The following is a 25,963-nucleotide window of genomic DNA, read 5'->3' as shown; positions in this document are numbered from 1 at the left end:
AGCCCCCCCAGATGTCACAGACCCCCCCCCCCAAAATTTCACAGTCCCCCCAAGACTGCACGCCCCCCCCCCCAGCACTGCATGGAGCCCCCCCCCCAAACTGCATGGAGCCCCCCCCCCCAAAACTGCACAGCCCCTCCCCAGACTTTACAGCCCCCCCCAGACTTCACGGACCCCCCCCTGAAACTTCACAGCCCCCCCCAGACTACACATGACCCCCCCCCCCCCCCCAAAATTCACAGCCCCCCCAGCACCCTATGGGTCCCCCAAAGAGTGTGCCCCCCCCAACACTGCATGAAGCGCCCCCCCCCCCAAACTTCATGGACCCCCCCAAACTTCACAAACCCCCCCCCCCAAAACTTCACAGCCCCCCCAAGTGCTGCATGCCCCCCCCCCCCCCAGCACTGTATGGGCCCCCCCAGGACTGTACCCCCCCCCCAGCACTGCACGGGGCCCCCCAACTGCATGGACCCCCCCCCCAAACTGCACAGCCACCCCCCCCGACTTTACAGCCCCCCCCCAGCCTTCACATGGACCCCCCCCCGAAACTTCACAGCCCCCCCCAAGACGTCACAGCCCCCCCCAAAACTTCACAGCCCCCCCAAGTGCTGCTATGCCCCCCCCCCCCAGCACTGCACGGAACTCCCCCCCAAACTTCACAACGCCCCCCAAGCGTTACATGCCCCCCCCCCCCCTCAGCACCCTATGGGGCCCCCCAAGAGTGTGCCCCCCCCCAACACTGCATGGTGCCCCCCCCCCAAACTTCATGGACCCCCCCAAACTTCACAGACCCCCCCCAGATGTCACAGACCCCCCCCCGAAAACGTCACAGCCCCCCCAAGTGCTTCATGCCCCCCCCCAGCACCCTATGGGCCCCCCAAGAGTGTGCCCCCCCCAACACTGCACGGAGCCCCCCCCCTCCCAAAATTCATGGACCCCCCCAAACTTCACAGCCCCCCCCCCCCCGACTTTACAGCCCCCCCCAGACTACACAGGACCCCCCCCCCAGCACCCTATGGGCCCCCCCAAGAGTGTGCCCCCCCCCAGCACTGCATGGAGCCCCCCCCCCCCCCCTCCAAACTTCATGGACCCCCCCAAAATTCACAGCGCTCCCCCCCCCCCCTTGCACAGGGAGCGTGTCAGAGCGTGTCGGGGGGGGGGGGGGGGTCGGGGGCACGAGGACACGGAGGGGGCAGGTGTACACACGTGCACACACACCCCCGTGCACACGTCCATCGGGGCGCACACGCACGTGCACGCACAACCCCAGGCACGCACACTCGCTTGTGCAAACACACGTGCAAGCACACACACGTGCGCACACACCCCTCGTGCACACGCACACACACATACATGCACACTCCTGTGCACACATGGTCGTGCACACACACCCCCTCGTGCACACACACATGCACACATGTACATGCACACACCTGTGCACATGCGGTCGTGCACACACACACCCCCTCGTGCACACACACACACGTGCACATACATGCACGCACATGCGGTCGTGCACACACACCCCCTCGTGTGCATACACACACGTGCACATACATGCACACACCTGTGCACACGCGGTCGTGTACACACACACCCTCATGCACACGCGGTCGTGCACACACACACCCTCGTGCATACGCACACACACATGCACACACATACATGCACACTCCTGTGCACACACGGTCATGCACACTCCTGTGCACACGCAGTCGTGCACACACACACCCTCGTGCACACACACACATGCACACGTACATGCACACTCCTGTGCACACACGGTCATGCACACACACACCCTCGTGCACACACACGCATGCACACACCCTTGTGCATGCACACGTACAGCCCATGTGCACACACATACGTGCACACACACATGTGCATGCAGCCCCTCATGCACACACACGTGCACACACACATGTGCATACACACACCCTGGTGCACACACATACATGCACACACCTGTGCACACGCAGTCGTGCACACACATGCATGCACACACCCTTGTGCACACACCCTTGTGCATGCACAAACTCTTGCGTGTACTCCCGTGTGCACACACAACCCCTCGTGCACACACACATGTGCACAGACACACACACAACCCCCCCGTGTACACACACACGTGCAGCCCACATGCACACTGGCTCGTGCACACACGTGCACACACACAACCCCTCGTGTGCGCACACACCACACGTGTACACTCTCATATGTGCACACACGTGCGTGCACACACATACACACAATGTGCACACACACAGCCCCTCGTGCCTGCACACATGCACAGCTCACACACATGTGAACACACACATGTGCAGACACACACACGTGCACACACAACCCCTCATGCACACACACACGTGTGTCCCACTTGCACACACATGCACACACACAACCCCTTGTGCACACACACATGTACAGCCCACGTGCACACACATACGTGCACACACACATGTGCACACAGCCCCTCGTGCATACACACGTACAGCTCACGTGCATACACACACGTGTGCATACACACGTGCACACACACAACCCCTTGTGCACACACACATGTACAGCCCATGTGCACACACATACGTGCACACAGGCCCTCATGTGCACACACACATACACACACATGCACACACATATGCACACACACATATACACACACAGCCCCTCGTGCACAGACACGTGCACACACACGTGCACACACACAACCCCTCGTGTGCACACACACACGTGCACACGCACAGCCCCTTGTGCACACCCACGTACAGCCCATGTGCACACACATGTGCGCACACACACAACCCCTCCTGTGCACACACACACAGCCCCTCATGCACACACATGTGTACAGACCACGTGCACACACATACGTGCACACATACGTGCACACAGCCCCTCGTGCACACACACGTGCACACACACAGCCCCTCGTTTGCACACAAACATGCACACAGTCCCTTGTGCACACACAGCCCACGTGCACACACATACGTGCACACACATACGTGCACACACACATGTGCACACAGCCCCTCGTGTGCACACACACATGCACACACACGCACATACATGTGCACACACACAGCCCCTCATGCACACACACGTACAGCTCACGTGCATACACACGTGTGCATACACATATGCACACACACAACCCCTCGTGTGCACACACACGTGCACACACACAGCCCCTTGTGCACACACACGTACAGCCCACGTGCACACACATATGTGCACACACACATGTGCACACAGCCCCTCGTGCACACACACAGCCCCTCATGTGCACACACACATGCACACGCACACACATGTGCACACACACATATACACACACAGCCCCTCGTGCACACACACGTACAGCTCACGTGCACACACACATGCACGCACACATGTGCACACACACAACCCCTCGTGTGCACACACATACGTGCACACGCACAGCCCCTTGTGCACACACACGTACAGCCCATGTGCACACACGTGTGCACACACACAACCCCTCCTGTGCACACACACACACAGCCCCTCATGCACACAGACGTGTACAGCCCACGTGCACACACATACGTGCACACACACGTGCACACAGCCCCTCGTGCACACACACGTGCACACACACATGTGCACACACACAGCCCCTCGTGTGCACACAATCATATACACACACAGCCCCTCGTGCACACACACACGCGCGCACACACACGTGCAGCCCACGTGCACACACCGGTTCACGCACACCTGTGCACACACACACATACACAACCCCTTGTGCACACACACGCAGCCCACGTGCACACACACATGCACACACACGTGCACACACACACACACATGCACACTCCCCCCCCCCCCAACTGGGACCAGCTTGACCCCCCCGGGAGGAAACTGGGGGGGCCCTATAGTCCCTATAGAGCTGGGGGGGGCTATAGGCTGGGGGGGCCCTATAGAGTCGGGGGGGGGCCTATATGCTGGGGGGGGGCCTATAGCCCCTATAGAGCCAGGGGTGGCTATAGGCTGGGGGGGCCCTATAGAGCCTGGGGGGCCCTATGGGCTGGGGGGACCCCTATAAACCCTATAGAGTCGGGGGGTCCTATATGCTGGGGGGGCCCTATAGTCAGGGGGGCCTATGGACTGGGGGGACCCCTATAGACCCTATAGAGCCGGGGGGGGGGTGTGAGGGTGTGAGGGGCCCTATGGACTTTACGGGGGCTGGGGGGGGGGGGGGAGGAGGCAGGGGATTCCCCAATAGTTCCTATAGGGCTGGGGGGGCCACCTATAGCTCCCATAGGACTGGAGCCCTATAGCCCCTATGGGGCCGGGAGGGGAGGGTCCCTATAGGTCCCTGTAGGCACTATTAAGGGAGGGGGAAGGAGGTGCGGGGGGGGTGCGGGGGGGGGCAGATAGTCCCTATAGGGCTGGAGATGGGCCCCTATAGCCCCTGTGGGGGTGGGGGCCCTCTTATAGACTCTATAGGGGGGTACCTATAGTCCCTATAGGGGTGGGGGTGCGGGGGGGGTCCCAGCAGGGCCCCTATAGCCAGGGGGAAGTCCCGGGGGGGGGGTGGACGGACTTGGAGGGGGCCCTATAGCAGCTATAGGGTAAGAGAGGCCGGGGGGGGGGGATCCCTTATAGCCCGGGGGGTGGGGGGTGGGGGGGGAGCCCCCTATAGCTCCTTTGCAGCCGGGGGGGGTCCCAGCAGAGCTGGGGGGGGTTCTATAGCCCCGCCGGGGGGGTGGGGGGGCTCCTATAGACTCTATAGGACCGGAAGGATCCCGGGGGGGTCGTGGGGGGGGGACCCTATGGGGTGAGGGAGGCTGGGGGGGGGGGGGGCCAAGAGCCCCTATAGCCCCTATGGAGCTGGTGGGGGGGCCTCTATAGGATGGGGGGGGGGGGCCCTATGGAGCTGGGGGGAGGCCCATAGCCCCTGGGGGGTGTGGGGGGGGCATAGCCCCCATAGGGCTGGGGGTCCCTATGGCCCCTATAGGGCTGGGGGGGGCACCTATAGGGGTTTGGGGGGGGTCAGGCCTCACTGCATCGCGTGCCCCCCCCCCCCGTCCCCCCCCCGGTCTCCACGGGCTCCCGTCGCCGCGGCAACCATCACCATGGCGATGCGCATCCCCCCCCCCCCACACATTGGGGACCCCCCAAACCTGCCCCTCCCCCCACGGGGGGTCCCCGGGGAGAGCGGGGGAGAGGGGGGGGGAGCGCAGACTGAGGGGGGACTGGGTTATACTGGGCTGTACTGGGGGGGGCTGAGCTATACTGGGGGGGATGGCGCAGGGGAACTGGGCTGTATTGGGGGGATCTGGGCTGTACTGGGGGTGGCTGGTCTATACTGGGGAGGGTGGGAGAGGGGCTGGTCTGTACTGGGGGTCTATACTGGGCGGGGGGGGGGGGGATGCAGTGGGGGACTGGCCTATACTGGGGAGATGCAGGGGGCAACTGGCCTATACTGGGGGGACACAGATCAGGGACTGGTCTGTACTGGGGGGACTGGTCTGTACTGGGCGGGATGCAGAGGGGACGGCTCTATACTGGGGGGGATGCTGGGGGGGGGGGTGATCTATACTGGAAGGGATGCAGGGGGGACACTGGTCTATACTGGGAGGGATGAAGAGAGGGACTGGTCCACACCGGGGGGGGGGGTGACTGGTCTATACTGGGGGGCCGCAGAGTGGGGACTGGTCTATACTGGGATGCCTGTTCTATACTGGGAGGGATGCGGCGCGCCGGGGGGGGAGGGGAGGACTGGTCCATACTGGGAGGGATGCAGAGGGGAGGACGGGTCTATACTGGGGGGGGGGGACGACACTGGTTTATACTGGGAGGGAGGGACGGGTGGTCTATACTGGGCGGGGGGGGGACACACGACTGGTCGGTACTGGGAGGGATGCGGAGGGGAGGAGGGGTCTATACCGGGGGGGGGAGGGGGGGGAACTGGTCCATACTGGGAAGGATGCAGGGGAAGGGACGGGATGCGGGGGCGGGTCTATACTGGGAGGGCCGGGGGGGTTACTGGTCCGTACTGGGAGGGGTGGGGGGGGTCCCGCACTCACCGGGCCGGGCCGCAGCATCGCGCTCCAGCGGCCGCCGGGGCCCCGCGCCCCCGCCCCGTTCGGCTCCGTTCGGCTCCGTTCGGCTCCGCTCGGCACCGCTCGGCTTCGATCGGCTCCGCTCGGGCCGGTTCGGGTCCGGTTCGGCTCCGGGTTCGGGTTCGGCTCCGGGTTCGGCTCCTTTCGGCTTCCCTTCGGCTACGCTCGGCTTCGATCGGCTCCGTTCGGGCCCGGTTCGGCTCCGGGCTCGGTTCGGCTCCGGGTTCGATTCCGGGTTCGGCCCCGTTCGGCTCCGCTCGGCCCCCGTTCGGCTTCGCTCGGCTCCGGCAGCGGGCGGCGGCGCTGGATGGGCGGGGGGGGGGGGGGAGGTGGGAGGGGGGGGCGAGGGGGGATGGCGGGGGCGGGGTCGGGGATGGAGCGGGGGGACACGGGGGGGGGGCACGGGGGGGACACGGGGGGGGCGGTGACACACCCCGGCCCGGGATCCCGCGCCATGAACCCCTGTCCCCCTGTGTCCCCCCCCGTGTGTCCCCGCCCCACACCCCCACAGCCCCCCAGCCCTGTGCCACCGTGTCCCCCCCGTGTGTGTCCCCGTGTGTCCCCGTGTCCCCCATGTCCCTGTGGTCCCCCCGTGTCCCCCCCACGTCCCCCCACATCCTATTGTCCCCCCCTGTCCACCCGTGTCCCCCCATGTCCCTGTCCCCCCTCCTCCTCATGTCCCCACGTCCCCATGTCACCGTGTCCCCCCGTGTCCCCCCATGTCCCCACACCCCCCGATCCCCGTGTCCCCATGTCCCATCCCCATGTCCCCACGTCCCCCGTCCCCGTGTCCCCCCCGTCCCCGTGTCCCCCCCATCCCAGTGTCCCCATGTCCCCTGTCCCACCCCAGTGTCCCCAGGTTCCCCATCCTCTGTCCCCCCCATCCCCATGTCCCCCATCCCAGTGTCCCCCCCCATCCCCCTGTCCCCATGTCCCATCCCAGTGTCCCCCCCACCCCTGTGCCCCCCATCCCCGTGTCCCCCCCCATCCCCCTGTCCCCACGTCCCCCTGTCCCCATGTCCCATCCCTGTGCCCCCCATCCTGGTACCCCCCCCATCCCAGTGTCCCCCCCATCCCCGTGTCCCCCCATTCCGGTGTCCCCATGTCCCCTGTCACATCACAGTGTCCCCCCCATCCCGGTGTCCCCCCCCATCCCGTGTCCCCCCCATCCCCTTGTCCCCATGTCCCACCCCTGTGGCCCCCATCCCCGTGTCCCCCCCATCCCAGTGTCCCCCCCATCCCCATGTCCCCCCCGTCCCCATGTCCCATCCCTGTCCCCCCCATCCCGGTGTCCCCCCCATCCCCATGTCCCCCTGTCCCCATGTCCCATCCTCTGTCCCCCTGATCCCGGTGTCCCCATCCCCGTGTCCCCCCCCATCCCGGTGTCCCCCCCATCCCCATGTCCCCCCCATCCCTGTGCCCCCCATCCCCGTGTCCCCATCCTCGTGTCCCCCCCCAACCCGGTGTCCCCCCCATCCCCACGTCCCCCTGTCCCATCCCTGTGCCCCCCATCCCTGTGTCCCCCCCATCCCCCTGTCCCCATGTCCCATCCCAGTGTCCCCCCCATCCCAGTGTCCCCCCATTCCCGTGTCCCCCTGTCCCCTGTCCCCCTGTCACATCACAGTGTCCCCCCCCATCCCCGTGTCCCCATGTCACACCCCTGTCCCCCCCATCCCCGTGTCCCCCCCATCCCCATGTCCCCGTGTCCCCATGTCCCGTCCCTGTGCCCCCCATTCCGGTGTCCCCATCCCCGTGTCCCCCCCCATCCCGGTGTCCCCCCCCATCCCCGTGTCCCCCTGTCCTTGTGTCCCATCCCTGTGTCCCCGTCCCCCCCCCCGGGCGCAGGGAGGCGCAGGCGGCTTCTGGGGGGGGGATTTATTGGGGGGTTTATGGCTTCGGGGGCCCCCCCGGCCCCACACGCAGACACACACGGGGGGACACGGGACACGGGGGGGCGGGGGGGGGCCCTTGTGGGGGGACACACTGGGGTTTCGGGGGGGGGGGGGGGCCCGGACTCCTGGGTCCACTCTGGGGGGGGGCCCCCCGGGGGGGGACACACTGGGGTTTGGGGGGGGCCTGGACTCCTGGGTCCACTTTGGGGGGGGGGCCCCCCGGGCAGGGACACACTGGGGTTTCGGGGGGGGGGGCCCGGACTCCTGGGTCCACTCTGGGGGGGCCCCCCGGGGGGGGGACAGACACACTGGGGTTTGGGGCCCCCCCCCCAACATAGACACACAATGAGAGGGGGGCACCCGGACGCCTGGGTCCCCTTTGGGGCACCCCCATAGACACACACAAAGTGGGGGGGGACTGGGGGGGGGGGGGGGCGCACCCGGAATCCTTGGCCCCCCCCCACATACAAACACATGACACAAAGGGGGGGGGGGGGGGGTTGGGGGGCACCCGAACGCCTGGGCCCCCCCCCCCAGACCCAGACGCCGGGGTTCACAGTGGGGGGGGGCCGGGCCCCCCCTTGTCGTGCAGGTCGGGGGCCCGGGGGGGGCCCGGGGGGGGGGCCCAGGGGTCCCTATGGCTTCGGTGTCGGGGCCCCCCCGGACGGGCCAGCGCCTCCGGCCCCACCGCCTGCGGGAGAGAGGGGTCAGCGCCCTCCCAGTATGACCCAGTGACCTCCCAGTATGGCCCAGTGACCTCCCAGTATGGAAATATGCCCCCCCCAGTATGGCCCTGTGCCCCCCAGTATGGTAAAGTGCCTTCCCAGTATGGAGATATGGCCCCCCAGTATGGTAAAGTGCCCTCCCAGTATGGAAATATGCCTCCCCAGTATGGCCCAGTATCCTCCCCCATATGGTAATCTGCTCCCCAGTATGGTAAAGTGCCCTCCCAGTATGGAAAGGTGCCCCCCAGTATGGCAACGTGCCCTCCCAGTATGGTCCCGTGCTCTCCAGTATGATAAAGTGCTCTCCAGTATGGCAAAGTGCTGCCCCAGTATGGCCCGGTACCCTCCCAGTATGGATAGGTGCCTCCCAGTATGGTAAAGTGCCCTCCCAGTATGGAAATGTGCCCCCCCAGTATGGTCCAGTATCTCCCCAGTATGGCAAAGAGCCTTCCCAGTACGGCCCTGTGCTCTCCAGTATGGTCAAGTGCACTCCCAGTATGGTAAAGTGCCCCCCCAGTATGGAAATATTTCCTCCCAGTATGGCCCAGTGCCCTCCCAGTATGATAAAGTGCTACTCCAGTATGGCCCAGTATCCCCCCAGTATGGCAAAGTGCACTCCCAGTATGGTAAAGTGCCCCCCAGTATGGCCCAGTGCTCTCCAGTATGACCCAGTGTCCCCCAGTATGGCCCAGTACCTTCCCAGTAAAGTAAAGTGCTACCCCAGTATGGTATTGTGCCCTCCCAGTATGATAAAGTGCCCCCCAGTATGGCCCAGTGCCCTCCCAGTATGGTCTGGTGTCACCCCAGTATGGCCTGCCCTCCCCACCATGCAGCTCCCAGTGCCCCCCAGGGCCCCCAGTACACCTCCCAGTGTGTCCCCCCCCGAGCCCTCCCAGTGCCCCCAGTGCAGCTCCCAGTGCCTCCCAGTCCCTCCCAGTGCCCCCAGAACCCCCAATGCAGATCCCAGTCCTTCCCAGTGCCTCCCAGTGCTCCCAGTGCAGCTTCCAGTGCCCCAGTGTAGCTCCCAGTGCCCCCAGTGCAGCTCCCAGTGCCTCCCAGTCCCTCCCAGTGCCCCCAGTGTAGCTCCCAGTGCCCCCAGTGCAGCTCCCAGTGCCCCAGTGTAGCTCCCAGTGTCCCCACTGCAGATCCCAGTGCCTCCCAGTCCCTCCCAGTGCCCTCAGTGCAGCTCTCAGTGCCCCCACTGCAGATCCCAGTGCCTCCCAGTCCCTCCCAGTGCCCCCACTGCAGCTCCCAGTGCCCCCACTGCAGATCCCAGTGCCTCCCAGTCCCTCCCAGTGCCCCCACTGCAGCTCCCAGTGCCCCCACTGCAGATCCCAGTGCCTCCCAGTCCCTCCCAGTGCCCCCACTGCAGCTCCCAGTGCCCCCACTGCAGATCCCAGTGCCTCCCAGTCCCTCCCAGTGCCCCCACTGCAGCTCCCAGTGCCCCCACTGCAGATCCCAGTGCCTCCCAGTCCCTCCCAGTGCCCCCACTGCAGCTCCCAGTGCCCCCACTGCAGATCCCAGTGCCTCCCAGTCCCTCCCAGTGCCTCCCAGTCCGGGCTTACAGGTCTCAGTCGGGGCCGACGGGCTCCACCACGACGCTGGGTTTGTCCCGTGACGAGCCCTTGGTGGCCAGTCCCAGGGCCTTCTCCTGCCGGGGACACGCGTGGTGACACGTGGGGACACGTGTGGGGACATGGGGGGACATGGGGACATGAGTGGGGACACGTGTGAGGACATGTATGGGGACAGATATGAGGACATGCATGGGGACATGCACGGGGACACGCCTGGGGACATGCATGGGGACACGCCTGGGGACACGCCTGGGGACAGTGGGGACGTGGACAGGGACACGTGTGGGGACGTGGGGACATGCAGAGGGACACACGAAGGAACACGTGTGGGACACACATGGGGACACGCATGTGGGGACATGGGGACATGTATGGGGACACACATGGGGACACGGGGGACAGTGGAGACGTGTGGGGACACGTGTGGGGACATGCATGGGGACACGTGTGTGGGGACACACTCGGGGACATGCCTGGGGACGTGTGTGGGGACGTGTGTGGGGACATCGGGACACGTGGGGACATGCCTGGAAACATGCATGGGGATATGTGTGGGAACATGTATGGGGACACACATGGGGACACAGGGGGACAGTGGGGACACGGGGGACAGTGGGGACACGTGTGGGGACACGTATGAGGACACGCCTGGGGAGACACGTGTGGGGACACACACGGGGACACGCGTGGGGGCACACACAGGGACACGCGTGGGGACACACCTGGGGACATGCCTGGGGACACATGTGGGGACAGGGAACACGTGCAGGGACACGTGTGGGGGCATACCTGGGGACATGCATAGGAACACGCCTGGAGACACACGTGGGGACACACATGGGGACACATGTAGGGACACGGGAGGACACAGGGGGGGACAGTGGGGACACACGTGGGGACACGCCTGGGGACACATGTGAACACATGTGGGGACATGGGGGACAGTGGGGACATGTGTGGGGACACGCCTGGGGACACGTGTGGGGACATGTATGGGGACACACAAGGGGACACGCATGGGGACACGGGGGGACACGTGTGGGGACATGGAGGGACTGTGGGGACACGCATGCATGGGGACACGTGTGGGGACACGAGGGGACACGTGTGGGGACATGCGTGTGGACACTGGCACGTGGACGCTCGTGTGACACGATGGCACTCGGGTGGGGGGGGGCTGTGGGTGCTGGGGGGCACCCATGGGTGCTGGGGGGTCTGTGGGTGCTCTATGGGTGTGGGGGTATCTGGAGGGGTCTGTGGGTGCTGGGGGGCACCCATGGGTGCTGGGGCGGTCTGTGGGTGCTGGGGGGATTTGGGGGGCACCCATGGGTGCTGGGGGGGTCTGTGGGTGCTGGGGGGCACCCATGGGTGCTGGGGGGGGTCTCACCTCCACCAGGGTGTGCCAGTGCTCCATGGGTTTGCGGGGGTTGGCTGGGGTCTGTGGGTGCTGGGGGGATTTGGGGGGCACCCATGGGTGCTGGGGGGGTCTGTGGGTGCTGGGGGGCACCCATGGGTGCTGGGGGGGGTCTCACCTCCACCAGGGTGTGCCAGTGCTCCATGGGTTTGCGGGGGTTGGCTGGGGTCTGTGGGTGCTGGGGGGATTTGGGGGGCACCCATGGGTGCTGGGGCGGTCTGTGGGGGCTGGGGGGCACCCATGGGTGCTGGGGGGGGTCTCACCTCCACCAGGGTGTGCCAGTGCTCCATGGGTTTGCGGGGGTTGGCTGGGGTCTGTGGGTGCTGGGGGGATTTGGGGGGCACCCATGGGTGCTGGGGGGTCTGTGGGTGCTGGGGGGCACCCATGGGTGCTGGGGGGGGTCTCACCTCCACCAGGGTGTGCCAGTGCTCCATGGGTTTGCGGGGGTTGGCTGGGGTCTCTGGGTGCTGGGGGGATTTGGGGGGCACCCATGGGTGCTGGGGGGTCTGTGGGTGCTGGGGGGCACCCATGGGTGCTGGGGGGGTCTGTGGGTGCTGGGGGTCCCTGTGGGTGCTGGGGGGCACCCATAGGTGCTGGGGGGTCTGTGGGTGCTCTATGGGTGTGGGGGTATCTGGGGGGGTCTGTGGGTGCTGGGGAGCACCCATGGGTGCTGGGGGGCGTCTGTGGGTGCTGGGGGGCACCCATGGGTGCTGGGGGGTCTGTGGGTGCTCTATGGGTGTGGGGGTATCTGGGGGGGTCTGTGGGTGCTGGGGGGCACCCATGGGTGCTGGGGGGGGTCTCACCTCCACCAGGGTGTGCCAGTGCTCGATGGGTTTGCGGGGGTTGGCTGGGGTCTGTGGGTGCTGGGGGGATTTGGGGGGCACCCATGGGTGCTGGGGGGTCTGTGGGGGCTGGGGGGCACCCATGGGTGCTGGGGGGGGGTCTCACCTCCACCAGGGTGTGCCAGTGCTCGATGGGTTTGCGGGGGTTGGCCAGCATCTGAGCCCAGTGCTCCCGGCCGGGGCCCTCGGCGTCGCTGCCCACGCGGCACAGCCCGATCACCTCGTTGTGCCCGATGCTGCGGGGACACCGTGGGGACACCGTGGGGACACCACGGAGGGACACGGGAATGGGGGGACACGGAGGACCCAATGGCACCCAGGGACCTGGGGACCAAGGGACCCGTGGCGACACGTGTGGGGACGTGGGGACATGCAGGGGGACACACGAAGGAACACGTGTGGGGACACGGGGACATGTATGGGGACACACATGGGGACACGAGGGACAGTGGAGACGTGGGGACACACATGGGGACACTCCTGGGGACAGTGGGGACACGCACAGGGACACACGAAGGAACACGTGTGGGGACACACATGGGGACACGCGTGTGGGGACACGGGGACACGTATGGGGATACACATGGGGACACGGGGAACAGTGGAGACGTGTGGGGACACACGTGGGGACACGCCTGGGGACAGTGGGGACACGCACGGGGACACGTGTGGGGATGTGGGGACATGCAGGGGGACATACGAAGGAACACACATGGGGACACACATGGGGACACGCGTGTGGGGACACGGGGACACGTATGGGGATACACATGGGGACATGGGGAACAGTGGAGACGTGTGGGGACACACGTGGGGACACGCCTGGGGACAGTGGGGACATGCAGGGGGACACACGAAGGAACATGTGTGGAGACACACATGGGGACACACGTGTGGGGACACGGGGACACGTATGGGGACACACATGGGGACACGGGGAACAGTGGAGACGTGTGGGGACACACCTGGGGACAGTGGGGACACGCACAGGGACACGTGTGGGGATGTGGGGACATGCAGGGGGACATACGAAGGAACATGTGTGAGGACACACATGGGGACACGCGTGTGGGGACACGGGGACACGTATGGGGATACACATGGGGACACGGGGAACAGTGGAGACGTGTGGGGACACACGTGGGGACACGCCTGGGGACAGTGGGGACACGCACGGGGACACGTGTGGGGATGTGGGGACATGCAGGGGGACATACGAAGGAACACACATGGGGACACACGTGTGGGGACACACACGGGGACACGTATGGGGACACGGGGAACAGTGGAGACGCGTGGGGACACACGTGGGGACATGCGTGGTTACATGGGGACACGCATGGGGACACGCCTGGGGACACGGGGGACACACATGGGGACACGCACGGGGACACGTGTGGGGACACGCACGGGAACATGCCTGGGGACACATGTGAGGACACACATGGGGACACATGTGGGGACATGTGGGGACACGTGTGAGGACACATGTGTGGGGACACGGGGACACATGGGGACACACATGGGGACATGCCTGGAAACATGCATGGGGACAGGTGTGGGGACACACGTGAGGACATGGGGGGACATGCGGGGACACGCATGGGGACACGGGGACATGTGGGGACACACCTGGGGACACAGGGGGACACGGGGGACCCAATGGCACCAAGGGACCTGGGGACCAAGGGATCCGTGGGGACACAGGGACAGAGGGACATGGGGACACGGATGGGGACACGGGGACAGAGGGACATGGGGACATGTGGGGCCAGGGACACGGGGACACGGGGGACCCAATGGCACCGAGGGACCTGGGGACCAGGGGACCCATGGGGACACGGGGACAGAGGGGACACGGGGACGTGGGCACGGGGACACGGATGGGGACACGGATGGGGACACAGGGACACGGGGACACGGCACGCATGGGGACAGGGAGATGGGGGCACGGGGACAGGGGGACACGGGGGGACACAGGGACCCAGGGGTCCGGGGACCCCGACTCACCCCTCATCACCGACACCGCCCGCTCTCGTGCAACGGCCCTCGCACGAGGGCTCCCCCCACCCAGCCCCACACCCCGGCCCAGCCCCACACCCCAGGCCAGCCCCATAGCCACCCCCCAGCCCCATAGCCACCCCCCAGCCCCACGGCGGGTGGACCCAGGCATCCAGACCCCCAACTCACCCCTCATAGGTGATGGTGAGGCTGATGTGGTGCACGCTCTTGTGCAACACCCCTCGCACGAGGGCTCCCCCCACCCAGCCCCACACCCCGGCCCAGCCCCATAGCCAACCCCCCAGCCCCACGGCGGGTGGACCCAGGCGTGTGTGCCCCCCAACTGACCTGTCAACGATGGTGAGGCTGACATGATGCACGCTCTTGTGCAACACCCCTTGCACGAGGGTTCCCCCCACCCAGCCCCACACCCCGGGCCAGCCCCACACCCCAGGCCAGCCCCATAGCCAACCTCCCAGCCCCACGGCGGGTGGACCCAGGCGTGTGTGCCCCCCAACTGACCTGTCAATGATGGTGACGCTGACGTGGTGCACCCTCTTGTGCAACACCCCTCGCACGAGGGCTCTTCCCACCCAGCCCCACACCCCTACCCAGCCCCATAGCCAACACCCCAGCCCCACAGCGGGTGGACCCAGGCGTGTGTGCCCCCCAACTGACCTGTCAACGATGGTGAGGCTGACGTGATGCACGCTCTTGTGCAACACCCCTCGCACGAGGGCTCTTCCCACCCAGCCCCACACCCCCAGCCAGCCCCACACCCCCAGCCAGCCCCATAGCCAACACCCCAGCCCCACAGCGGGTGGACCCAGGCGTGTGTGCCCCCCAACTGACCTGTCAACGATGGTGAGGCTGACATGATGCACGCTCTTGTGCAACACCCCTTGCACGAGGGTTCCCCCCACCCAGCCCCACACCCCGGGCCAGCCCCACACCCCAGGCCAGCCCCATAGCCAACCTCCCAGCCCCACGGCGGGTGGACCCAGGCGTGTGTGCCCCCCAACTGACCTGTCAATGATGGTGACGCTGACGTGGTGCACCCTCTTGTGCAACACCCCTCGCACGAGGGCTCTTCCCACCCAGCCCCACACCCCTACCCAGCCCCATAGCCAACACCCCAGCCCCACAGCGGGTGGACCCAGGCGTGTGTGCCCCCCAACTGACCTGTCAACGATGGTGAGGCTGACGTGATGCACGCTCTTGTGCAACACCCCTCGCACGAGGGCTCTTCCCACCCAGCCCCACACCCCCAGCCAGCCCCACACCCCCAGCCAGCCCCATAGCCAACACCCCAGCCCCACAGCGGGTGGACCCAGGCGTGTGTGCCCCCCAACTGACCTGTCAACGATGGTGAGGCTGACATGATGCACGCTCTTGTGCAACACCCCTTGCACGAGGGTTCCCCCCACCCAGCCCCACACCCCGGGCCAGCCCCACACCCCAGGCCAGCCCCATAGCCAACCTCCCAGCCCCACGGCGGGTGGACCCAGGTGTGTGTGCCCCCCAACTGACCTGTCAATGATGGTGACGCTGACGTGGTGCACCCTCTTGTGCAACACCCCTCGCACGAGGGCTCTTCCCACCCAGCCCCACACCCCCAGCCAGCCCCATAGCCAACACCCCAGCCCCACAGCGGGTGGACCCAGGCGTGTGTGCCCCCCAACTGACCTGTCAACGATGGTGAGGCTGACATGATGCACGCTCTTGTGCAACACCCCTTGCACGAGGGTTCCCCCCACCCAGCCCCACACCCCGGGCCAGCCCCACACCCCAGGCCAGCCCCATAGCCAACCTCCCAGCCCCACGGCGGGTGGACCCAGGCGTGTGTGCCACCCAACTGACCTGTCAATGATGGTGACGCTGACGTGGTGCACCCTCTTGTGCAACACCCCTCGCACGAGGGCTCTCCCACCCAGCCCCACACCCCGGGCCAGCCCCACACCCCAGGCCAGCCCCATAGCCAACCTCCCAGCCCCACGGCGGATGGACCCAGGCATGTGTGCCCCCCAACTGACCTGTCAATGATGGTGACGCTGACGTGGTGCACCCTCTTGTGCAACACCCCTCGCACGAGGGCTCTCCCACCCAGCCCCACACCCCGGGCCAGCCCCATAGCGACCCCTCAGCCCCATGGCGGGTGGACCCAGGCGTGCGTGCCCCCTAACTGACCAGTCGTAGTCGACGACGGCGATGGTGAGGCTGACGTGGTGCACGCTCTCGTGCGGCACGTCGAACACGAGGGCCTCGTTGTAGCTGGGGTTGAGCGTGTTCTTCTTGATGGAGGTTTTGCGCTTCTTCAGCCGCCGCCCCTCGGCCATCAGCGAGGCCTTCACATAGGGGTCTGCGGGGGGCACAGCCCCATAGCGCCCCACGGCTGACCCACAGCGACCCACAGCCACCCCATGGGGCCCCACAGCCACCTCATGGGGGGGTCACGGCCACCACACAGAGCCCCACGGCCACCCCATGGCACCCTGCAGAGCCCCATGGCCACCCCACAGCGACCCACAGACACCCCACAGCGACCCACAGCTGACCCACAGTGACCCACAGACACCCCACAGCGACCCACGGCCACCTCATGGCGGGTCACGGCCACCACACAGAGCCCCACGGCCACCCCATGGCACCCTGCAGAGCCCCATGGCCACCCCACAGCGACCCATGGTTGACCCACAGCGACCCACAGCCACCCCACAGCGACCCACAGCCACCCCATGGGGCCCCACAGCCACCCCACAGCAACCCACAGACACCCCACAGCGACCCATGACCACCCCATGGGGGGTCATGGCCACCACACAGAGCCCCACGGCCACCCCATGGCACCCTGCAGAGCCCCATGGCCACCCCACAGCGACCCATGGCTGACCCACAGTGACCCACGGCCACCCCACAGCGACCCACAGCCACCCCACAGTGACCCACGGACACCCCATGGGGCCCCACAGCCACCCCACAGAGCCCCACGGCCACCCCACAGCGACCCACGGCCACCCCCATGTCCCCACGTCCCATATCCCCCCCCCCCATGTCCCCACGGTCCCCATGTCCCCCATTTCCCCCCACGTCCCCCCAGCCCCACGTCACCCTCGCCCCCCACATCTCCTGTGTCCCCCGGTGTCCTGTCCCCTCTGTCCCCCCATGTCCCCCCTGTCCCCACATCCCCCTTGTCCCCCCCGTCTCCCCATGTCCCTCATCCCTGTGACCCCCGTGTCCCCTCATGTCCCCTGTCCCCCCCATGTCCCCCCGTGTCCCCATGTCCCCCATGTTCCCTGTCCCCACCATGTCCCCCAAGTCCCATGTCCCTCTCATGTCCCCCCATGTCCCAATATCCCCCCTTGTCCCCCCATGTTCCAGGGTCCCCATGTCCCCCCGTGTCCCCCCATGTCCCCTGTCCCACCCGAGTAGCCGGTGAGGTCCATGGCGCGCAGGTTGGAGGCCACGTCCCCCATGTCCCCTCATGTCCCAGGGTCCCCATGTCCCCCCCAAGTCCCCCCATATCCCCATGTCCCTCATGTCCCCCTGTCCCCCCGTGTCCCCCCATGTCCCAGGGTCCCCCGTGTCCCCTGATGTCCCCCCATGTCCCCTGTCCCACCCGAGTAGTCGGTGAGGTCCATGGCGCGCAGGTTGGAGGCCACGTCCCCCATGTCCCCCATGTCCCCTCATGTCCCAGGGTCCCCATGTCCCCCATGTCCCCCCATATCCCCATATCCCCATGTCCCCCCGTGTCCCCAATGTCCCCTGTCCCACCCGAGTAGCCGGTGAGGTCTGTGGTGTGAAGGTTGGAGGCCACGTCCCCCATGTCCCCCATGTCCCCCCATGTCCCAGGGTCCCCATGTCCCCCATGTCCCCCCATATCCCCATATCCCCATGTCCCCATGTCCCCCCGTGTCCCCCCATGTCCCAGGGTCCCCCGTGTCCCCTGATGTCCCCCCATGTCCCCTGTCCCACCCGAGTAGCCGGTGAGGTCCATGGCGCGCAGGTTGGAGGCCACGTCCCCCATGTCCCCCATGTCCCCTCATGTCCCAGGGTCCCCATGTCCCCCATGTCCCCCCATATCCCCATGTCCCCCTGTCCCCCCGTGTCCCCAATGTCCCCTGTCCCACCCGAGTAGCCGGTGAGGTCTGTGGTGTGAAGGTTGGAGGCCACGTCCCCCATGTCCCCCATGTCCCCCCTTGTCCCCCCATGTCCCAGGGTCCCCATGTCCCCCCGTGTCCCCTGATGTCCCCCCATGTCCCCTGTCCCACCCGAGTAGCCGGTGAGGTCCATGGCGCGCAGGTTGGAGGCCACGTCCCCCATGTCCCCCATGTCCCCTCATGTCCCAGGGTCCCCATGTCCCCCATGTCCCCCCATATCCCCATGTCCCCCTGTCCCCCCGTGTCCCCAATGTCCCCTGTCCCACCCGAGTAGCCGGTGAGGTCCATGGCGCGCAGGTTGGAGGCCACGTCCCCCATGTCCCCCATGTCCCCTCATGTCCCAGGGTCCCCATGTCCCCCATGTCCCCCCATATCCCCATATCCCCATGTCCCCCCGTGTCCCCAATGTCCCCTGTCCCACCCGAGTAGCCGGTGAGGTCCATGGCGCGCAGGTTGGAGGCCACGTCCCCCATGTCCCTCATGTCCCCTCATGTCCCAGGGTCCTCATGTCCCCCATGTCCCCCCATATCGCCATGTCCCCCATGTCCCCATGTCCCCCCGTGTCCCCAATGTCCCCTGTCCCACCCGAGTAGCCGGTGAGGTCCATGGCGCGCAGGTTGGAGGCCATGTCCCCCATGTCCCCTCATGTCCCAGGGTCCCCATGTCCCCCCCAAGTCCCCCCATATCCCCATGTCCCTCATGTCCCCCTGTCCCCCCGTGTCCCCGTGTCCCCCCATGTTCCAGGGTCCCCCGTGTCCCCCCGTGTCCCCCCATGTCCCCTGTCCCACCCGAGTAGCCGGTGAGGTCCATGGCGTGCAGGTTGGAGGCCACGTCCCCCATGTCCCTCATGTCCCCTCATGTCCCAGGGTCCCCATGTCCCCCATGTCCCCCCATATCCCCATATCCCCATGTCCCCATGTCCCCCCGTGTCCCCAATGTCCCCTGTCCCACCCGAGTAGCCGGTGAGGTCTGTGGTGTGAAGGTTGGAGGCCACGTCCCCCATGTCCCCCCATGTCCCCCCATGTCCCAGGGTCCCCATGTCCCCCCGTGTCCCCTGATGTCCCCCCATGTCCCCTGTCCCACCCGAGTAGCCGGTGAGGTCCATGGCGCGCAGGTTGGAGGCCCGGATGACGGTGACAGTCAGGCGCCCGGCCGTGGGCAGGTAACACAGGGAGAAGTTCACCTCCCCCAGGTCCGCCTTCTCCTGGGGGACACCGGGAGGGGGACGGGGGGGGGGGGAGGTCACAGGGTGGGGGGGCAGAGGTCCCCTGGCCCCATCTGCTGTGTCACCTGTGTCCCCTCGCCCACGTCCCTTCAGGGTGTCCCTCATCCCCACTGTCCCCCAGGATGTCCCTGATGGGACTCCATCCCCACCATCCCCTGTCCCCTCACCCCCCCGCCCTCCAGGATGTCCCTCCGGATGGGTCCCTCGTCCTTGCTGTCCCCCAGGATGTCCCTCCAGGATGTCCCCTGTGTCACCTCACCCCACTTCCCTCCAGGATGTCCCTCCAGATGGGTCCCCCATCCCTACCGTCCCCCAGGATGTCCCTGATGGGACTCCATCCCCACCATCCCCTGTCCCTCACCCCGCTGCCCTCCAGGATGTCCCTGAGATGGGTCCCCCATCCCTGCTGTCCCCAGGATGTCCTTCCATGATGTCCCTCCAGATGGGTCCCCCATCCCTGCTGTCCCCAGGATGTCCTTCCATGATGTCCCTCCAGATGGGACATCTGGCTGTCCCCAGGATGTCCCCGAGATGGGTCCCCCATCCCTGCTGTCCCCAGGATGTCCCTCCAGGATGTCCCTGATGGGACCTCAGCCCCACCATCCCCTGTCCCCCCTGTCCCCATCCCTGTCCCCTCACCCCCCTGCCCTCCAGAAGGGGACCCTCAGGGTCCCTGAGATGGGTCCCCCATCCCTGCTGTCCCCAGGATGTCCCTCCAGATGGGGACCATGTTCCCTCCATCCTCCCCATCCCCACCTTGTCCCTGCTGCCCTCCCTGAGATGGGTCCCCCATCCCTGCTGTCCCCAGGATGTCCCTCCAGGACCACGTCCCTCCAGGATGTTCCCCATGTCCTCTGTTGCCCTCCAGGATGTCCCTCCAGATGGGGACCTTGTCCCCACCATCTCCCCCGTCCCCCGCCATGTCCCCGCCGCCCCCTCACCCCGCTGCCCTCTAGGATGTCCCTCCAGATGGGTCCCTCATCCCTGCTGTCACCCAGGATGTCCCTGATGGGACTCCATCCCCACCATCCCCTGTCCCCTCACTCCCCTGCCCTCCAGGGTGTCCCTCCAGATGGGTCCCCTCGTCCTTGCTGTCCCCCAGGATGTCCCTCCAGGATGTCCCTCCAGATGGGTCCCCCATCCCTGCTGTCCTCAGGATGTCCCTCCAGATGGGAACCATGTTCCCTCCATCCTCCCCGTCCCCACCTTGTCCCTGCTGTCCTCCAGGATGTCCCCCCAGATGGGTCCCCCATCCCTACTGTCCTCAAGATGTCCCTCCAGATGGGTCCCCCATCCCTGCTGTCCCCACGATGTCCCTCCAGATGGGTCCCCCATCCCTGCTGTCCTCACGATGTCCCTCCAGGATGTCCCCCCAGATGGGTCCCTCATCCCTACTGTCCCCATGATGTCCCTCCACGATGTCCTTCCAGGATGTCCCTCCAGATGGGTCCCCCATCCCTGCTGTCCCCACGATGTCCTTCCAGATGGGTCCCCCATCCCTGCTGTCCCCACGATGTCCTTCCAGATGGGTCCCCCATCCCTGCTGTCCCCACGATGTCCCTCCAGGATGTCCCCCCAGATGGGTCCCCCCATCCCTGCTGTCCCCACGATGTCCTTCCAGATGGGTCCCCCATCCCTGCTGTCCCCACGATGTCCCTCCAGATGGGGACCATGTTCCCTCCATCCTCCCCGTCCCCACCTTGGTCCCCGTTGCCCCCTCACCCCGCTGCCTTCCAGGATGTCCCTCCAGATGGGTCCCTCGTCCCCGGCGTTCGGTGGCCTCCAGCAGGTTGTCCAGCACCACCTGCCCGATGAGGTCGTGGCGGGGAGAAACGGTCGAAGTCAAACGGTCGAAGTCGTAGACGCTGAAGTGGAGACGCCGCAAGGGCAGCTCGGCCAAGGGCACCCCGAAACTGAAGGTCTCGTCGAAGACGGGGTTGAGGGTCTTGCGATGGACCTTGGTCTGGAACTTCTTCTTGCGGTCGGGCAGGAGGTAGATCTTGACGTAGGGGTCGGAGAAGCCGTTGGCGTCCTTGGCGGGTAGGTCCAGGGCCCTCAGGACCCGCACCACCAGCTGCTGGGAACCGTAGGCGTAGCGTAGGGCCACGCTCAGCCTTCCGCAGGGGGAACCCCCCCGGGAACCCCCCCCGACCCCCCCGCCGTCCCCACCGTCCCCTTGGGGACAGTAGAGCTCGGGTTGGATCTGACCGAGGTTGGGGGGGTTGGGGTCCGGTTTGTCTTCGGGGAGGAGGGAGCTGCGGGGGGAAGGGGGGGGGGGAGAGAAAAGGGGAAGTGGGGGGTGAGGAGCATGGGGGGACACCCCCCTGTGCACCCCCAAACCTCCCCCCCCCCCCCAGCGTGTATGAGGATACTGGGGAACAACCACGGATGGGGACGTGGAGACAACCATCCATGGGGACACCAGAGAACCCCCCCATGAATGGGGACACTGAGGAACCCCCCCCATGGATGGGGACACCAGGGAACACCCATCCATGGGGACATGGGGGGGACACTGAGGAACCCCCCCCCATGGATGGGGACATTGGGGAACCCCCATGGATGGGGACATGGAGATAACCATCCATGGGGACACCAGAGAACCCCCCCATGAATGGGGACACTGAGGAACCCCCCCACGGATGGGGACATGGGGGGGGACACTGAGGAGCCCCCCCCATGGATGGGGACACCAGGGAACACCCATCCATGGGGACATGGGGACACTGGGGAACCCCCCCCATCCATGGGGACATCGGGGAACCCCCCCCCCCCGTGCACACGGGGACACACACCGGCCCCCCCAGTCCCCACCCCATGCCCCCCCCCCCCATGTCACCCCTGTCATCAGGCCCCCCCGTGTCCCCCCGTCCCTGTCCTCATGTCCCCTCCTGTCCCAATGCCCCCCCCATCCCCACGTCCCCCCCATCTCCCATATTCCCCCCTGTCCCCAATCCCCCCCATCCCCATGTCCCCCCCCGTCCCCACATTCTCCCCTTTGTTCCCGTGCCCCCCCCGACCCCAAGCCCCCCCATCCCCATGTCACCCCCTTTGTCCCCATGCCCCCCCAACCCCAAGCCCCCCCCGTCCCCATGCCCCCCCATCCCCATGTCCCCCCCCGTCCCCATGCCCCCCCATCCCCATGTCCCCCCCTGTCCCCATGTCCCCCCCCCTCCCCAAGCCCCCCCATCCCCATGTCCCCCCCCATCCCCACGTCCTCCCCTTTGTCCCCAAGCCCCCCCCCATTCCCAAGCCCCCCCCCCCGTTGTCCCTACCTGCTGGCCAGCCCGACCACGTGCTGCTGGGAGGGGACACTGGGCAACGTCCCCATCCCGTCCCCCCCCAGCTCAGGGGGACCCGGGGGGGCCACCTGGGGGGCGACCTGAGGCATGGGGGGGCCCAGCGCCCGCGGCCCCCCCCTCGGGACAGGGTCCCATGTCCAGGTAACAGCGCTCGGGGGGGGGGCAGCTCGGGGCCCGGTTCGGGCAGGGGATCCCCGAAAGGGCCCCCCCCCCCCACTTTGGAGGGGCTCTTTGCGGGGGGGGGCCCCCGCCCCCCCCTTGTGGCGCCAGGGGACCCAGCAGAGCTTCCAGGAGACGAAGAGGGACACCCCCAAAAGGACGATGCCGCAGAAGGTGACGATGACGGAGAGGAGGCTCACTGACACCTCTGGAGGGGGGGGGACACACGGGGGGGGGACGGACCTCAGGGGGGGACCCCCAAAATCCCGGGGGGGGTCCCCAAAACCCCGGGGGGGACACCCAAATCTCAGGGAAGGGGCCCCAAATCCCAGGGGAAGGGGGGAAAAGTTCAGGGGGGGGGGCAAATCCCGCAGGGGGGGCCCAAAACATCAGGGGGGGACCCCAAAATCCCGGGGGGGTCCCCAAAACTCCGGGGGGGAGGGACCCAAATCTCAGGGAAGGGGCCCCAAATCCCAGGAGAGGGGGGGCCAAATCTCGGGGGGGGGGGGGGGGAGGAAAAGTTCGGGGGGGGGCCAAATCCCGGGGGGGGGGCCAAAATCTCAGGGGGGGACCCCAAAATCCCAGGGGGGGGTCCCCAAAACCCCGGGGGGGAGGGACCCAAATCTCAAGGAAGGGGTCCCAAATCCCAGGGGAGGGGGGGAAAGTTCAGGGGGGGGCCAAATCCCGGGAGAGAGGGGGCAAAAGTTCGGGGGGGGGGGGGAAATCCCGGGGAGGGGCCCAAAACCTCAGGGGGGGACCCTAAAATCCCGGGGGGGTCCCCAAAACCCTGGGGGGGACACACAAATCTCAGGGAAGGGGCCCCAAATCCCAGGGGAGGGGGGGGAAGCTCAAGGGGGGGCCAAATCTCGGAGGGGGGGGGAGGAAAAGTTCATGGGGGGGGCCAAATCCCGGGGGGGGGACCCAAATCCCAGGGGAGGGGGGGAAAAGTTCGGGGGGGGCCCAAAATCCTCGGGGGGGGGGGGGGGCAAAATCATGGGGAGAGGGGGGGCTCAAATCCCGGGGGGGGGCCAAAACCTCAGGGGGGGGACCCAAAATCCCGGTGGGAGGGGGGGGGCATCCCTGGAGGGGTCCCATCTCTTGGGGGGGGGTCCCATCCCTGGGGGGGGTCCCGTCTCTGGGGGGGGTCCCAACCCTGGGGGGGTGTCCCATGGGGGGGTCCTGTCCCTTGGGGGGGGTCCCATCTCCAGGAGGGGGGGTTCCCATCCCTGGGGGGGGTGACTTTATCCCATTGGGGGGGGGTCCCATCCCTTGGGTGGGGGGGTCCCCATTTCTTGAGGGGGTCCCATCCCCGGGGGGGTCCTCAACTCTTGGGGGGGGGTCCCATCCTTTGGGGGGGTCCCATCTCTTGGGGAGTCCAGTTCCTGGGGGGGGGGTGTCCCATCCCTTGGGGGGGTCCCATCCCTGGGGGGGTCCCCATTTCTTGAGGGGGTCCCATCCCCGGGGGGGTCCTCAACTCTTGGGGGGGGGTCCCATCCTTTGGGGGGGTCCCATCTCTTGGGGAGTCCAATTCCTGGGGGGGGGGTGTCCCATCCCTTGGGGGGGTCCCATCCCTGGGGGGGTCCCCATTTCTTGGGGGGGGTCCCATCCCTTGAGGGGGCCTATCCCTGGGGGGGGTCCCCCATTTCTCAGGGGGGGTCCCATCCTTTGAGGGGGGGTCCCATCTCTTGGGGACTCCCATTCCTGGGGGGGGTGTCCCATCCCCGGGGGGGGTCCCCATTTCTTGGGGGGGGGGGGGTGTCCCATCCCACAGGGGGAACCCCATTCCTGTAGAGTCCCATCCCTTGGGGGGGGGGCCTATCCCTGGGGGGGGGGGGGTCCCCATTTCTTGGGGGGGGGGGTCCCAATCCCTGGGGGGGGGGTGTCCCATCTTTTGGGGGGGCGGAGGTGTCCCATCTCTTGGGGAGTCCCATTGCTCGGGGGGGGGGGGGGTCCCATTCCACGGAGAGCATCCCGTCCCCGGGGGGGGTCCCATCCCTTGGGATTGGCGGGGGGGGGGGGGTGTGTGTCCCACTCCTTGGGGTGCCCCCCCCCCCAAAATGTCCCCGTCCCCCCCCCGGGCCACTGACCGGTGTCGTTGGGGCGGGGGTGGCCGCGGTGGCGCAGGAGGTCGGTGAACTCCAGGCACTTGTCGTGGGGGGGGCGGGCGCGGGGGGCGAAGCAGAGCTCCTGCACCAGGCGCAGGGCGCTGCGGCACACGTCCTCCTCGTAGTCACCAGACATGGCCCCTGCGCACAAGCACCTCGCACGAGGGACGGGCACGAGGGACAGGAACCCCCCCCCCCTCAGCCACCTCGCACGAGGGACGGGAACCCCCCCACAACGCTGCACCCCCACCCCATACGTCCTCCTCGTAGTCACCAGACATGGCCCCTGCGCACAAGCACCTCGCACGAGGGCCGGGCACGAGGGCCGGGAACCCCCCCCCCAGCCACCTCGCACGAGGGACAAGCACGAGGGACAGGAACCCCCCCACAACGCTGCACCCCCACCCCACACGTCCTCCTCGTAGTCACCAGACGTGGCCCCTGCGCACAAGCACCTCGCACAAGG

General features: G+C 67.0%; 1 protein-coding gene across 1 annotated transcript; it reads right to left on the bottom strand.

Moving 5' to 3' along the window:
* Positions 1 to 10,285: 10,285 nt before the first annotated feature.
* On the bottom strand, positions 10,286 to 25,633 carry LOC141478885 (synaptotagmin-3-like). Its single transcript, XM_074167833.1, is given in 13 exon segments — positions 10,286 to 10,366; positions 11,680 to 11,739; positions 11,825 to 11,884; positions 11,970 to 12,029; positions 12,114 to 12,173; positions 12,510 to 12,569; positions 12,655 to 12,784; positions 16,737 to 16,908; positions 19,790 to 19,910; positions 21,654 to 21,704; positions 21,706 to 22,169; positions 23,451 to 23,600; positions 25,480 to 25,633. Coding segments are annotated over 13 exon segments (1,623 nt in total).
* Positions 25,634 to 25,963: the final 330 nt, after the last annotated feature.

This window comes from Numenius arquata, unplaced genomic scaffold (assembly GCF_964106895.1).
Source record: "Numenius arquata unplaced genomic scaffold, bNumArq3.hap1.1 HAP1_SCAFFOLD_1144, whole genome shotgun sequence".
In the NCBI taxonomy this organism is placed as follows: domain Eukaryota; kingdom Metazoa; phylum Chordata; class Aves; order Charadriiformes; family Scolopacidae; genus Numenius; species Numenius arquata.
Note: the sequence above shows the minus strand (reverse complement) of the source record. Positions and strands in the feature narration are given on the sequence as shown.